Source organism: Theileria orientalis, chromosome 1, assembly GCF_000740895.1.
Source record: "Theileria orientalis strain Shintoku DNA, chromosome 1, complete genome".
NCBI lineage: Eukaryota > Apicomplexa > Aconoidasida > Piroplasmida > Theileriidae > Theileria > Theileria orientalis.
In genome coordinates, this window is record NC_025260.1 from 1,111,999 (window position 1) to 1,126,549 (window position 14,551).

The 14,551-nt window shown below is 40.8% G+C and overlaps 7 protein-coding genes across 7 annotated transcripts; 5 read left to right on the forward strand and 2 right to left on the reverse strand.

Moving 5' to 3' along the window:
• Positions 1-109: 109 nt before the first annotated feature.
• TOT_010000475 (uncharacterized protein) lies at positions 110-1,325 on the forward strand (the record flags this gene model as incomplete). Its single annotated transcript, XM_009691016.1, has 3 exons — positions 110-281; positions 439-858; positions 1,054-1,325. 3 exons carry the CDS (start codon positions 110-112, stop codon positions 1,323-1,325), a joined length of 864 nt encoding a protein of 287 aa, XP_009689311.1.
• A 253-nt stretch (positions 1,326-1,578) lies between these two features.
• Positions 1,579-5,779, reverse strand: TOT_010000476 (conserved hypothetical protein; the record flags this gene model as incomplete). Its single annotated transcript, XM_009691017.1, has 2 exons — positions 1,579-5,615; positions 5,743-5,779. The coding sequence occupies 2 exons, from the start codon at positions 5,777-5,779 to the stop codon at positions 1,579-1,581; spliced, it is 4,074 nt and encodes a 1,357-aa protein (XP_009689312.1).
• A 623-nt stretch (positions 5,780-6,402) lies between these two features.
• On the forward strand, positions 6,403-7,589 carry TOT_010000477 (conserved hypothetical protein; the record flags this gene model as incomplete). The annotated part of the gene is made up of 3 exons (XM_009691018.1): positions 6,403-6,769; positions 6,846-6,953; positions 7,105-7,589. 3 exons carry the CDS (start codon positions 6,403-6,405, stop codon positions 7,587-7,589), a joined length of 960 nt encoding a protein of 319 aa, XP_009689313.1.
• Positions 7,590-8,006: 417 nt separating this feature from the next.
• TOT_010000478 (uncharacterized protein) lies at positions 8,007-9,046 on the reverse strand (the record flags this gene model as incomplete). The annotated part of the gene is made up of 2 exons (XM_009691019.1): positions 8,007-8,574; positions 8,733-9,046. 2 exons carry the CDS (start codon positions 9,044-9,046, stop codon positions 8,007-8,009), a joined length of 882 nt encoding a protein of 293 aa, XP_009689314.1.
• Positions 9,047-9,257: 211 nt separating this feature from the next.
• On the forward strand, positions 9,258-9,584 carry TOT_010000479 (hypothetical protein; the record flags this gene model as incomplete). Its single annotated transcript, XM_009691020.1, has 2 exons — positions 9,258-9,317; positions 9,465-9,584. The coding sequence occupies 2 exons, from the start codon at positions 9,258-9,260 to the stop codon at positions 9,582-9,584; spliced, it is 180 nt and encodes a 59-aa protein (XP_009689315.1).
• A 557-nt stretch (positions 9,585-10,141) lies between these two features.
• On the forward strand, positions 10,142-13,109 carry TOT_010000480 (elongation factor 2; the record flags this gene model as incomplete). Its single annotated transcript, XM_009691021.1, has 2 exons — positions 10,142-12,262; positions 12,792-13,109. The coding sequence occupies 2 exons, from the start codon at positions 10,142-10,144 to the stop codon at positions 13,107-13,109; spliced, it is 2,439 nt and encodes an 812-aa protein (XP_009689316.1).
• A 389-nt stretch (positions 13,110-13,498) lies between these two features.
• TOT_010000481 (conserved hypothetical protein) lies at positions 13,499-14,500 on the forward strand (the record flags this gene model as incomplete). The annotated part of the gene is made up of 4 exons (XM_009691022.1): positions 13,499-13,622; positions 13,740-13,838; positions 13,910-14,087; positions 14,332-14,500. The coding sequence occupies 4 exons, from the start codon at positions 13,499-13,501 to the stop codon at positions 14,498-14,500; spliced, it is 570 nt and encodes a 189-aa protein (XP_009689317.1).
• Positions 14,501-14,551: the final 51 nt, after the last annotated feature.

The following is a 14,551-nucleotide window of genomic DNA, read 5'->3' on the forward strand; positions in this document are numbered from 1 at the left end:
GTACACACCACTTAAAAAATTAATTTCGTATCATTGCACATACATATCTGTAATATTAAGCACATTGTACTATTTTCAACTGTAAAACGTTAAATTATTGCTATCAACCATGGATTCTGCCGCTAAAAGTGAAACGGTCGTCGTTCCTACCAGTTCGAAGGACTTGGACACTGACGCCACCGCTAAAACCTATTCGAGTTTCCACTCCATAGTATCTCCCGAGAATAGCACTCTAGAAGCTGACGATGCTGAGCCTAATAAGGATTTAGACCCCGAGAAAAGTACCAAATACTTATACTTACTATCATGAATGTGTACTGTTTATGATTACTTTAAACACCAATGTTATCGTTTTCGCACGATAACTTGTTTATAATGACGTATAGAGGCACTAATTATCTGTGACTTCGCTATTTAAACTCGCTAATATGGCTTTAGGTGACGTCAACGACGAGTTTATTCTGACTGGAACTACGCCGACCTACATTAGGCACAGATTTGCACGCAAAGTGTTCCTAACTGTGCTTATTCAACTTATTTTTACCTTTAGCTTCCTGTTAACTGTGTATCTAATCGAGGCCTCGAGAAACTTCTTCAAAGAAATGCCATACCTCGGCATTGCTGGCGGTGTTATATTCATCGTACTCTTAATCGCTCTGGCTTGTAAGCCTGCCATTGCTCGACACAGGGTGGGCGGGGTTGCAATCAGCGTGACAATAACCATCGCCCTCACTTTACTTGCAACAACGGCGGCCTGCTACTACAATATTGCAGAGATTTTGGGTGCCATGGGCACGACCTTGTTTGTGACCTTATGCTTAACGATCTTTGCAATACAGACCAAATACGATTTCACAAGTACGTTTTATCGCGACAGTAGTTAACGTTAGTTGTGTAACGCTTATGCTACTGTTAGAATAAACTAGATGTTCATAACAACTATCACATTCGCATTGAAATTAACTTTTCATACCATATATTATTTTTACAATGACACTAGACATTTTATAAGTAATAACTACCAAACATAATTCTGACTAATTGCCAATTTAGGCTGGATTGGATACTTGCTTGTTCTAAGTTGCTGCTTGCTTGCCTTTGGAATATTTGCTTTTCTGATCAGATCCACTGTCGTAAGGCTGGTCGTTTCTGGACTTGGCACCTTACTCGTCTGTTTTTACATTATCCTGGACGTCCAGCTCATCATGGGTGGGAAGCGCAAGCATCAATTCAGCGTGGATGACTACCACTTCGCCTCCATTGTGCTATACTCGGACATTGTTACGCTCTTTTTAAGGCTGCTCAGCTTAATAGGAGGAAAGTAACACTCTTAATTCTTTTCAAATCTTTCCTTAAAAACATAGTAGACAATGTACTCTAATTTTATCTAAAACGTTACGTATAATGCCAGTTAACATATATATTTATTTTATACGCTGAATATATTCACGGGTTCATGTGTATATTTATCTAAAACGCTACTCATGTTCAGAGGCGCACATGTAAACGTTAAGTCTATGTTTCTATTTGCGAGCTAACGTGGATGTTTGCGCTGACTTGTATGTACTTTTGAATAGATTAATGTTGCATCTGCTTATAGTACTGCTCAAGTGACATTGTTTCCTTCGTGTGCTTTATCAACTGTCCGTTCACTGGCACGTATGACACCTCGTTGACCAAGTTGGCCCGCTGCATTACGTTTCCGTCGTCGTACTGGACCACGTTCTGGTTGCGCGAGTTGTTCGCCAGGTTCGTGTATATTGGATAGTTGATCATTCTGTTGTTATACTTGTCTGCGACGCTCGATACGTTAATGCTGGTCGCCCCCGCGTTTCCGCCTCTGTAGCCGTCGTAGTATCCCACTTGACTGCTTGCGCTGCTGCCTCCGTTGTACACGCTGCCGCCGCCGTACCCGCTGACGTACCCACAGTCGTACGTGCTGTTACTGCCGTGTCCTCCGTTGTACGGGTTTAACTGGTTACTTGTGCTTCCTATTCTCGTGCCAGTGCTGATTCCTCCGTGCGTTATGTTACTGATGTTCACTGACCCCGTGTTGCTTCCGCTGGTGCCACTAACGGTGGTGCCCCCGAACGTGTAGTCGTTGCCGCTGCAACTCATGTTATCCGCTGTGCTGGTTCCTCCGTCGTTGCTGTGTGCGTACCTCCTCGTCCTACTGCCGCTAAAGTTCATCGTGCATCCTGCGACTCCGTTGTCGCGACTGGTACTCCCAGTCACATCGACCACGTTAAACGTCGTGCCGCTGTTCACTGTACTTGTGTTCATGTTGCCGCTGCCCAGGTTCGTCGTTAAATTATTGGCGGTCGTTAAGTTATGGGCGGTCGTTAAGTTATGGGCGGTCATGTTACAGCCAGTGTTATTGTTGCCACTGTAACCAACGTTGCCGCCACTCATGTTACCGTTGCTCATGTTAGACGTCAGGTTACCGGTGGTGGTGCCACCAATTGTAACGCTCATGTTTCTTGCGCCGTTGGCGTACCCGTTGCTGTTAACGTTGCTGGCGCTGCTGACGCTGCTCATGTTATCGCTCATCTCATAGCTCGTTTCATTCATGTTCTCGCTGCCTTCAAAGCCTCCGTTGCTCACGTGGCTGGCGCCGAAGCTGTACGTGCTGTTCAAACTGTGGCCATCGTCGCCCATGTAGCCACTGTTGCTCACGTTGCTCGCACGGCCAGTGTTGACGTTGCTGCCGTTCGACACGTTACTGCGCGCACTCATGTTACCTCCAAAACCACAGCCCATGTTGTTGACACCAGTGCCTAATATTTTGCTCTCTATCATGCTCAGGATGAAGTTTAGCTTGTTCTCCAGGTTCTTGTTTTTCAACACCTCGGACATCCCCTCCGACCCAACCTCTGCAGTCAACAGGTCAAAGTGTCCTGCGTTGTTCGTGTTCAGGTTGTTCAGGAACTCGTTGTACTTGATGATCACCTGGTCCAGCTTCAGCGACATCGTGTCGTTCTTCGCCTTCAACTCGTTCATCGTCGCGCTCATCGTGTCGTGGTAGTCCTTGTTGATCCTTGCGATGATCGTGTTGTACTCGTTGGTGATGTTTTCCTTGAACTGGTTGAACTCCTCGTTGATGCTTCCGTTGATCGTGTTCATGTTTTCTATCAGCTTACTCACGTTCGTGCTCAGCTTACTGTTGACTCCCTTCACCAGCGTGTGCAGGTTACTGTGCAGCTCCTCCGTGATCGTCGCGTTGATTCCGTTGATGTTTTCGTTCAGCTTCGCTATGTTCTCAGTCGTGCTTCTGTACTGTGCGTTGATGTAGTTGTTCTGCTCCTCCAGGTTTACGCTCTGCTCGTTGATCAGCTTCAGTTGCTGCTCTATTCTTTCGTTGATGTAGTTGTTGTGTTTTTCCACCAAACTACTGTGGTTTTCCATGTGATTGTCAAAGTTTACCTTCTGGTCGTCCCTCATTTCATTGATTCTGGTCTCCATCATGTTATTGTGTTCGTCTATCAGGCCGTTGTAGTCGTCGATCTTGTCGTTCAGCAGGTTATTGTAGTCGTCCAGCTTTTCGTTCATCAGCGTGTTGTACTCCTCCAGCTTCTCATTCACTGCCTCCGTCAGGGCTCTGCTGTGCTCCTCCAGCGCCCTTTCCATCAGACTTCTCTGTTCTGACAAACTCGTGTTCACCATTGTGATAAGCTCTCCTATCTTCAGCTCCATCTGGTTATTCTGCTCCGATATCTTACTTTCTATCATGTTATTCTGATCTGTGATTCTATTCTCGATCAGGTTGTGGCAGTTGATAATCTTCTCGTCCAGACTCGTGTTAAGCATTCCGTTGTGCTCCGACAGGCTACTGTTGATCATGTCTCCGTGACCTGAGAGGCTGCTGTGCACTTGCGTCTTGTGGTCGCTCAAACTCGTGTTCAGCAGACGCATCTGCTCCGTCAGACTTGCGTTGATGAGGTTGTTCTGTCTTTCTATCAGGTCACTTATGAACGTGTTGTGCTCCTTCAGGTTCTCGCTCATGAAGTTGTTCTGCTCCTTCAGGCTACTCGTGATTATGTTATTGCTGTCGTTAAGTCTGTCGTTGAGCACTACGTTCTGCTCATTTATGTACGTGTTATGGTCGGTGATCAGCGTCTTCTGCTGGTTAAGTATTTCGTGGAGCAGTAGGTTCTGCTGTTCTATCAGGTTCTTCAGCTGCTCCCTCAGGTTATTGTTGATGATGTTATTGTTCTCCGTCAACCTGTCGTTCAGCCTCTCGTTAATGATGTTATTGTTTTCCGTCAGCCTATCGTCCAGTCTGCTGTTAAACAGGTTATTCTGCTCGTTGATCAGGTTACTCTGCTCCGACAGCTTATTTTGTATCAGGTTATTCTGCTCCGTGAATATGTTGTTAAGCTTACTGTTCAGTATGTTGTTCAGCTTCGTGTTAAGTATGTTGTTGTACTGCTTCATTTTTTCGTCCAGCTGCAGGTTATGCTCGTTGATCTTCTCGTTAAGCATGTTGTTCTGCTCATTGATCTTGTTTTCCAGAATAATGTTGTGCTGATTAATGTAATTGTTCAGGTGGTGCTCCAGGTTATTCTGCTGTTCAATCAGGTTGTTCTGCTGTTGCAGGTTCATAAACTGCTGCTTGAACAGGTAGTTTACCTTCTCGTCTATCAGGTTCTGCTTTCCTGCCGTCTCCTCCTTGCTGAACGGGTCATCCCACGCTTTCATGTCCTTGTTAATTATGGCAGGGACCATCGCCGGCACAACGTTCTGCTGACTTGTCGTCGCTAGGCTCGCGTTATTATACATCAACATGTTCTGCAGGTTATTAAATTTCTTGTTGATCATCTCCTCTAACTCATTCGCATTAATATTCACGTTATTGGAGGGTGTTAAGATTGCATTAGTACTCAAAGGCCCAGATGTCGTCATCAAACTATTAGTATTTAAGGCTGTCGTCGCATTCGTGTTGCTTGCGTTAGTCGTCAATGGCCCAATTGCGTTCAAATTAGTGCCAGTAGTTAAATTATTGGCGGTGGACATATTGGTGGCAGTGGTCAAGTTAGTGGTGGGAGTTAAATTAGTGGCAGTAGTAAGGTTATTAGCAGTGGTCAAGTTAGTGGTGGGAGTTAAATTAGTGGCGGTGGGCGTTGTAAGCATTGCAGATGCGCTTGTGAGAGTGGTACTACTTACTGGTTCCGTAGTAATCTGGTTGCTTGTCTCCACGTTTGACGTGGGTGAGGACGTATCGTTTCCGGCATTGGCTGTAGCGTTTCTGGCCGTGTTGTCTAGCGGATAGTCGTCGGAGAAAATCGATACGTTTGAGTTCGTGGAGTTTAAATATCGTATTATCGGCTTTTTTAAATCGTTGTAGTCTCGTATGATCCTCTCGTTCCTCTCAGTCGTGACACTCGGTTCCCCGTCTACGTCGCTCGTAGGTTCGTTGCCTTCTTCAGTCTCCAGGTGCCTGTCGACCCTGTCGTTCCTCTTCTTATGGAAAATGTTAAACAGGTTCTTATTTTTACTTCTCGAGGATCCTTCGTTGTTCGTTTCTATTGATGCCCTCTCCTTCAGGATAAACTTGTCGATTTCTCCATCCTCTTTAAACACTGCAACCATCTCCTTCAAGTGGTCGTCACTCTGGCCTAAACATTTAGTTAGGTTTGGGTTTCAATAAATGTAAATTAAATATGCTAAAATAACACTACTTCTACCATTTCATCAAGGTATTTACTGCTTTAACACATGTGTGTATATATTCTAATTAATTACCTGAATGATTATTAGATAATCTTGTGTTTGACGGCATTTTCAAGTAAATCGCTTCAAAAACAACTTATAAAATTTTAAAATTCATTTTTAAAGTATTTGCAGTTAAAAAACTAGATCAAATTTACGATTAATGGCAAGACTAATTCAGAAAGCTCGATTTCAAGATTCTACCCAAATATGACAAAAACTTTTTAAACAAAATATTAAAAATGTAACAAAATAGAATTATAACTTAAATATTTCTGGTATATTGATACAAGACTGTGTTCTGGCCAATTTTTTTGCCAATTTTTTCAAATGTGCAACTATATGCACTAGCTAAAAATACATCAGTATTAATAAGATTCCATGCTAAAAAATAAATAATATACAATTTGAGATCTATGGAATCGATGAAATCTTAAATTAGTACTGATATTCGCAGTTTAAAAAATGACATCCTCACAACATACTATCTACAACAACCGCCGCCATCCATAAATATATTTTTATATAATGGTGTACAGTAGCTTATTTAGATTAAAATTTATTGATTTGTCTAAACTTCCTGTTTTAAAATTTAGAAATACTAAATGTTTTTACAGTACGAGCGCCCATAAATTCATATTAAACAACAATGTAGTTTTAAATATCAACTCACTTGATACCATTATGTATAAAATGAATAAATCAAATAGAAAGGCAGTTAATACTAGTTTATTAAATGACAGTTGGGATCATATTAAGAAATATGACCACGTTTGTGTTAACTTACACGAAAATGACTTAGTTTTCATCAATGCCTTTATCGATATTGTAAATGAAGGCAAAAGTAAGAACAGATATTTAGTAAAGAGAATACGAAAGCAGTACGGAGAGTACATTGCCCTTATGAACGCCATCAATAAGTTTAATAAAAACTGTTTTCTATTCGGACTACATCGCAAATCGGAGTTAGCCAACTTCGGGGACGTTGTCATGAGCAACAAATCTGAGATAATAAAGCTTTTTTACTTGATTCTAGCCCACACGAGTAACCTCTTGAATTGTACGTTTACTTTAAATTTATATCTTTATTTTTACGCCTACCCTTCCTTTCTGATGTGCCATTAATTGCTTTTCAGCTGATAAGGGACTTGAGGAACTGAAACGGCTCTGCCCAAACGTTTATAAATTGGTTGTGGTCAACAAGTCAAGATACTACTTACACAAGCTAATGGGATTCATATCAGGTAAGTATACTCAGTTACACCTGTGCGTATGTGTTTATAAATATATGGTTTTGCATATGCTTATAAATGTGTTTAAATGTACATTTGTGCTTATGTATACTTACGTGTACTTTCAAAAGTTATGTTTATTTACTAATTACACACATTGTAGGCTTAAATCCTAATAAAAGAGTGGATGTGATGGTTGTGCTGGACAAGTATTTACAGCCTCACCTTATCCAGTTACTGCATCAAATTAGTGCCCGTGATATTGATAATGGTTTTAATACCATTGTTAACAACTCTGCTAAGGCTAACACTGGAGCTAATAGTCACACGAGTCATATGAGTACATCAGGTAATGTAGATGGTTATGGTACTGGTTATGACAACGCTCCCATTGAGGACTTGAGTTATATGGAAGGGGTAAACATGAAAAATTGGTCATTTTTTCTTCTCTTTTACATCTTTTTACCCATCACCCTATCCTTAGTCCTAATTATCTACGGCCTAACTAAGTACTTATACAACTTAAAAAGGAATAAATTCATTTCTGTCACCATAAGAGACGATTCATCTGAGGACGTTGACAATGTAAGGAATCGAAAGTTGAAGCTGAATAAGAAGATTCAATTTTACAACCCACAGAGGGATTAATGTTTGTTGTATTGCTGTTCATCGTACTTTCCTGCTTGATCCATGGTTGCACATTATTTTTTTATTATTTTATAGCTCTCTCACTCCCACTGTAGTCGTGAAATTTTTCTTATGTATTTTACTGTTTAGTAAATAAGATAAAACATTGTAATATGTATTGATTGTATATTTAACATTAATTGTATATTATGTTAAACGTTAATTGTATATTGTGTTAAACATTAATTGTATATTATGTTAAACATTAATTGTATATTATGTTAAACATTAATTGGTAAGTTAAAGACTAATATTCAACCTGGTTTGGTAAAATCAATGTCCAATCCTGTTGATGAGAACGTTAAATGTTGTAGTAAGAAAATGTCAATATCATTTAAATAAAACTAATAGTAATCCTCATTGAATAAAAGTGATGTGTCAACGGTTTCTTTTTCTGTTTCTATTGCTTCTACTGCTACTTCTGGAACTACTGTAACTGCTTAGGGAGGGGCTTCTGTACCTTCCCTTTCTGCCGCTTCTTCCTCTTCTGCTACTCTCGTAGCTGTCGCTGCTATAACTGCCGTCAGTCCTGTCGTAGTCGCTGTCCCTGGAGTATACGCTGCTGAGGTCGCTGTGGCTACTGACGGTGCGACTGCTGACGGTCTCAACCCTGTAAGATCTGAGTCTGGGTGAGCCTCTGCGGTCCCTTCTGACGTAGCTGCTGCTCCTGGAGCTGATACTGCTTGCGTCCGAATCGAAGGAACTGGTCTCATCTCGGCCGCTTGAGTAGCCGCTGACGTCGCTGCTTCCGCTGTAGCTGCGTGACCTGGCTGGCATTGGCCTGAGAGTGGCGTTTTTACCGAGTCCGAGCGCTCCTTTCTCGGTTGAAGTTCCGCTCGTTTTGTCTACTTTGGCCCCTCCGCTGTTCGAGCTGTTTTTAATTTTGAGAACTTGTTGTAAATTGTCCATCTGGTCCCTCTTAAGTTGCGCCATTATGTGTTCGTTTCTATAATACAATTATTTAAAAATGATTATAAAATTGCATAAATAATATCATGGGATTATCTAGATTATAATAGGAGATTAAACAGATATAATCATAAAAATAATTAAAATCAATCGGAAATACGCTTTTATCAAATATATTTTGGGGTATTGACTTACTTTGTAACGTCCAAAGAAACGCTGTTTAAATTTTGTAACATAAACTCTCTCTGTTTCTGAATCTCAGTTTCAATTTCTTGATCGGTCATTGATCCCTTTAGTGTTGTTCTCAGCTGAAGCAGCTTTAACTCGATCTCGCGCTTTTTCTCATGGAGTAATATTGCGGGATCTGTTCTGCTTTTCGGACGCGATATTGCGTCTGATTGATTCGATAATTTTACCACTTTTTTGCTGGGAAGCGTGGCCAGACTGCGTTGTACATATCCGTTGGTACCACTGCCCCTAGGGGTCCTCAAACCAACTCCATTAAACATTTTTACAATTTAATCAATATCTATATTATTTATTCTATGATATTCCGGTGAGAATCTCATGTAATTTAATGTATATATGAGTTTATATGAAACTGTATTATTTAGTAATATAAAAGGAATTATAAAGTTCAATCAGTGTTTATTAGAATAATAATATGTAATAAATTAAAATTTTTAATGGGTTAATCAAAATATGTCGAGAAACGAATAAATGTTAGTCATAAAGAATGGTAGAAACAGAGGGCAGCAAAAAAGCAACAAAATTAAAAAAGTTAATTAATCAACATAAAATGAGATATAAACATAAATAAACCAAACTTAAAGTAAAATATCTATCATTGTGTAAAATATTAAGTATAAACACATGGAATTAATAAATCTGAAAAGGTGATGTCGTAAACATTTAAATAAAAAAAAGGCCGACTTAAATCTTAACACTAATTTCATAAGGCGTACTGGAAAATCTATAAATAGAATAAAATACCCTGACGAAAAGGAGTACATAAGGAAGAAAATGTGGAATCACAGACAATTTTAATGTGTTTAACCTTAAAATAAGATCATGAAAATTTAATTTAAGTTTAAGAATCCTGAAAAAACTAATCAGTAAACATTGTAGGAATGTGTAAAGGACAAAATTCTCAGGTAGGTAACAAGATTAATTCAATTCTATATGGGGGGAGTCAGTACTTCTTACCCATTCTTAAATAATAGATTCGTTATTAATAATTTGTTAAGGCACCCTAAATTGTGTACAATTAAACTCAAATTTATTTAGTACCCACAATTATTTGTAGAAATCGTTTATTAATCAATTGTAATAAACAGAGTTTTAAAAAATGGTAATTTAATATGTAATATATCAGCGAACTAGTTAATATTTAAATTTATGTAGTTTGCAGTTAAGTAGAAACCAGTGTGTATCGAATATGTCTTAGGATATTTAAATTACACAGTTAACTAATTTGGAAGTTTTGAAAATAAAGTAGATAAAGCAGGACACATTAAAATACTAGTTTAAACGACAATGTGTAGGTGAATTTTACAGTAGACCAAATGCGAGAAATTATGGGCAATCCGAAAAACATAAGAAATATGTCAGTGATTGCCCACGTCGACCACGGAAAGTCGACGCTGACAGACTCGCTGGTCTCAAAAGCAGGAATCATAGCAGCGAAAAACGCTGGAGACGCAAGGTTCACAGACACGAGAGCAGACGAACAGGAACGCTGCATCACAATTAAATCGACAGGAATCAGCATGTACTTCGAACACGACCTGGACGACGGAAATGGAAAACAGCCATTCCTGATAAACCTTATTGACTCGCCAGGACACGTGGACTTCTCAAGCGAAGTGACAGCAGCACTGAGAGTGACAGACGGAGCGCTGGTGGTGGTGGACACAATAGAAGGAGTGTGCGTGCAGACGGAAACAGTGCTGAGGCAAGCACTGAGCGAAAGAATAAGACCAGTGCTGCACGTAAACAAGGTGGACAGAGCACTGTTGGAGCTGCAAATGGGACCGGAGGAAATATATACGACCTTCCTGCACACAATAGAAAACGTAAACGTGATCGTGGCGACGTACAACGACCAGCTGATGGGAGACGTGCAAGTGTACCCGGAAAAGGGAACAGTGTCGTTCGGATCAGGACTGCACGGCTGGGCGTTCACAATAGAAACATTCGCGAAAATATATAACACGAAGTTCGGAATCAGTAAGGAGAAGATGATGCACTACCTCTGGGGAGACCACTTCTTCAGTAAGTCGAAGAAGGCATGGCTGAGCGAGTCGTCACCAGACGCGCCGGAAAGAGCGTTTTGCAACTTTATCATGAAGCCAATCTGCTCACTCTTCACGAACATCATCAACGAGGACAAGGACAAGTACGTGCCGATGCTGAAGAGCATCGGAGTGGAGCTCAAGGGAGAAGACAAGGAGTTGACAGGAAAGCAGCTGCTGAAGAGAGTGATGCAGCTGTGGATACCAGCAGGAGACACGCTGCTGGAAATGATCGTGAGTCACCTGCCATCGCCGTTCGAAGCACAAAAGTACAGAGTGGAAAACCTGTACCTGGGACCAATGGACGACGAAGCAGCAACAGCAATCAGAAACTGTGACCCTGACGGACCGCTGATGATGTACATCAGTAAAATGGTGCCGACGAGCGACAAAGGACGCTTCTACGCGTTTGGAAGAGTCTTCTCAGGAACAGTGGCAACAGGACAGAAGGTGCGCATCCAGGGCCCGAAGTACGTGCCGGGAGATAAGACGGACCTCCTGGTGAAAAACGTGCAGAGAACAGTGCTGATGATGGGAAGGTACACGGAGCAGATCCAGGACGTGCCGTGCGGAAACACGTGCTGCCTGGTGGGAGTGGACCAGTACATCCTGAAGAGCGGGACGATCACGACGTACGAAAACGCGTACAACATAGCGGACATGAAGTACTCAGTGAGCCCAGTGGTGAGAGTGGCAGTGAAGCCGAAGGACTCGAAGGAACTCCCGAAGCTCGTGGAGGGACTGAAGAAGCTGAGTAAGTCGGATCCCCTGGTGCTGTGCACGACTGAGGAGAGCGGAGAGCACATCATAGCAGGCTGCGGAGAGCTGCACGTGGAAATATGCCTGAAGGACCTGAGGGACGAGTACGCGCAGATCGACTTCATAGTTTCGGATCCAGTGGTGAGTTACAGAGAGACGGTGGCCTCAGAGTCGTCAGTCACGTGCCTCTCGAAGAGCCCGAACAAGCACAACAGGCTCTACATGAAGGCGGAGCCGTTCGCAGAGGGTCTGAGCGAGGCAGTGGAGGAGAACAAGGTGACGAGCCGCGACGACCCGAAGGAAAGAGCGAACAGACTGGCGGACGACTTCGGCTGGGACAAAAACGCAGCGCAGAAGATATGGTGCTTCGGCCCGGAGACGACGGGACCCAACTTCCTGGTCGACATGACCTCGGGAGTGCAGTACCTGGCGGAGATCAAGGACCACTGCAACAGCGCATTCCAGTGGGCGACAAAGGAGGGCGTGCTCTGCGACGAGAACATGCGCGGAGTGCGCTTCAACCTGCTCGACGTGACGATGCACGCGGACGCGATCCACAGAGGCTCGGGTCAGATCCTGCCGACGTGCCGCCGCTGCCTGTACGCGTGTCAGCTGACGGCGCAGCCGAAGCTGCAGGAGCCGATCTTCCTGGTGGACATCAACTGCCCACAGGTAAATTATTAGCGCAAGTTATGCAGTTACGTATACATATGCGGTTAGGTAGTTGTGTAGATAGCTAAATAGTCGGTTATGCCTAGTTACGCTGTTAGTTATGCAGTTACGTATATATAAGCTGTTACGTATATATATGAGGTTAGGTAGTTGTGTAGATAGCTAAATAGTCGGTTATGCCTAGTTACGCTGTTAGTTATGCAGTTACGTATATATAAGCTGTTACGTATATATATGAGGTTAGGTAGTTGTGTAGATAGCTAAATAGTCGGTTATGCCTAGTTACGCTGTTAGTTATGCAGTTACGTATATATAAGCTGTTACGTATATATATGAGGTTAGGTATATGTTATGCCGTTAGTAAGGTAGTTACAGCAACAAGTAATTAGTTTTATTCTTATGTAGTTAGTTGTGCAGTTACGTATATATATGTGGTTGGTTAGTTAGGTACTATCGACCACCGTTGATAAACATGGGTGTTAAGTCGCATACTACCTGAAAAAATTACGTGACACTGACCATTGAGTAGGACGCAGTGGGAGGAGTGTACAGCACACTTAACCAGAGGCGCGGACACGTCTTCCACGAGGAAAACAGAGCAGGAACGCCACTGGTGGAAATCAAGGCATACCTGCCAGTGTCAGAAAGCTTCGGATTCACAACGGCACTGAGAGCGTCGACGTCAGGACAGGCGTTCCCACAGTGCGTGTTCGACCACTGGCAACTGCTGACAGGAGACGCACTGGAAAAAGGATCGAAACTAAACGAAATAGTGACACAAATAAGAGTGAGAAAGGGACTAAAGGAGGAAATACCAGCACTGGATAACTTCTTCGACAAGTTGTAAATTGAATTGCTACAAACAAGATCAGCAACATCAGATGATAAAATGTTAATAGTAATTTATAAGTATGTGATAGGTAATGATAGAACAGATGTGATAGCATATAGTACTTAGCGATGACACAAGGTGTAAGTAAGTGCGTAAATAGTAGTTAGGGTTGGTAATTGTTAAAAAAAGGTAAGAATGAGAAGGAATGAGAGAAGACCCAATTGATGTGTAACAAGACAGTGGAAAAAATTAAAAAAATTAAATTCAAATATATAAAAGTAAATATAATAAAAAATAAAAAGTAAAAGAGTAAAAAAAAAGGAAAAAATAAAAAAGGAAAATAAAGGAAAGTGATAAAAATAATAGTGGTGATGTTAAAAAAACAGTAAAAATAAATAGATAGCATGGATGAAATCCAACCACAAAATGAAATATACGGAATGACTAAAGCATGGTCACGCTATAACGATTACCTGTACTCAATAATAAACCAATTGCTGTCATTAACATACGCACATAAATATTTCGGTAAGTCAAATAAAAAATAAAATAAATAAAAAAATAAAATGTGTAATTAAAAAAATTAATAAAAATATAAAAAAGTAAATAAAAAATAAAAAAAAGAGAAAAAATAAAAAAATATAGGCTCTAATGAAACATGTGAAGTGTTGAAGAATATATACGGAATATTGAAAGAAGAAATTGAACACCTGAAACAATTGCAAGGAGAATTGAATAATACAAGTAAATTTAAAATAATCAATAGATAAGTAGAAGAAAAAAAAGAAGAAGACGATATAAATAAAAATGTGTAGATATAAGATACATAGAGGAGAAAAGAAACTTTAATTTTGAAAAAATAAGTAAAATAATAGGGGAAATACTAGATTCTAAAAATAAAATAGAGGAAGTCTCAGTGGAAGAAAGTAAATCGACGTTTCAAGAACTTTGTCCAATATCAAGAAATACAATAATACAGCCCGTTACACAAAAGTAGGAGGGATAGAAATAGAGTAAATATAATACATAGTTACAGTAAAACTACAAAATGTTTAAAAAAAAGTAAAAGTGTAATAAATATGATTTTAAGGTACTCTGACACAGAGGAGACTTGCGATCATATATTTGAAAGGAATAACATATTGCAATTCCTGTAAGTGGCCATTTGGGAAGATAGAAAGATAGTTAAAAGAGTAGTAAAAATATACATATAAAACGGGGAAATATGGTAATTTAGGAAAAACAGAGGCGCAATAAGCTGCCCAGTGATAGGTTGTAAAAAAAGAGTAGCAAAGGAGTACTTGCACAGGGACTTGGAGCTAGGATACTTTAGAAAGAAGAAACAGTTCCGCAAATCAGTAGAAAACATAAACAATAACCTGATTAAGCCCTTCATCCTGGTATGAAGTAGGTAACGTGGACGAAGTGTAAGCCATAAGTGGCATAATATTAACAGA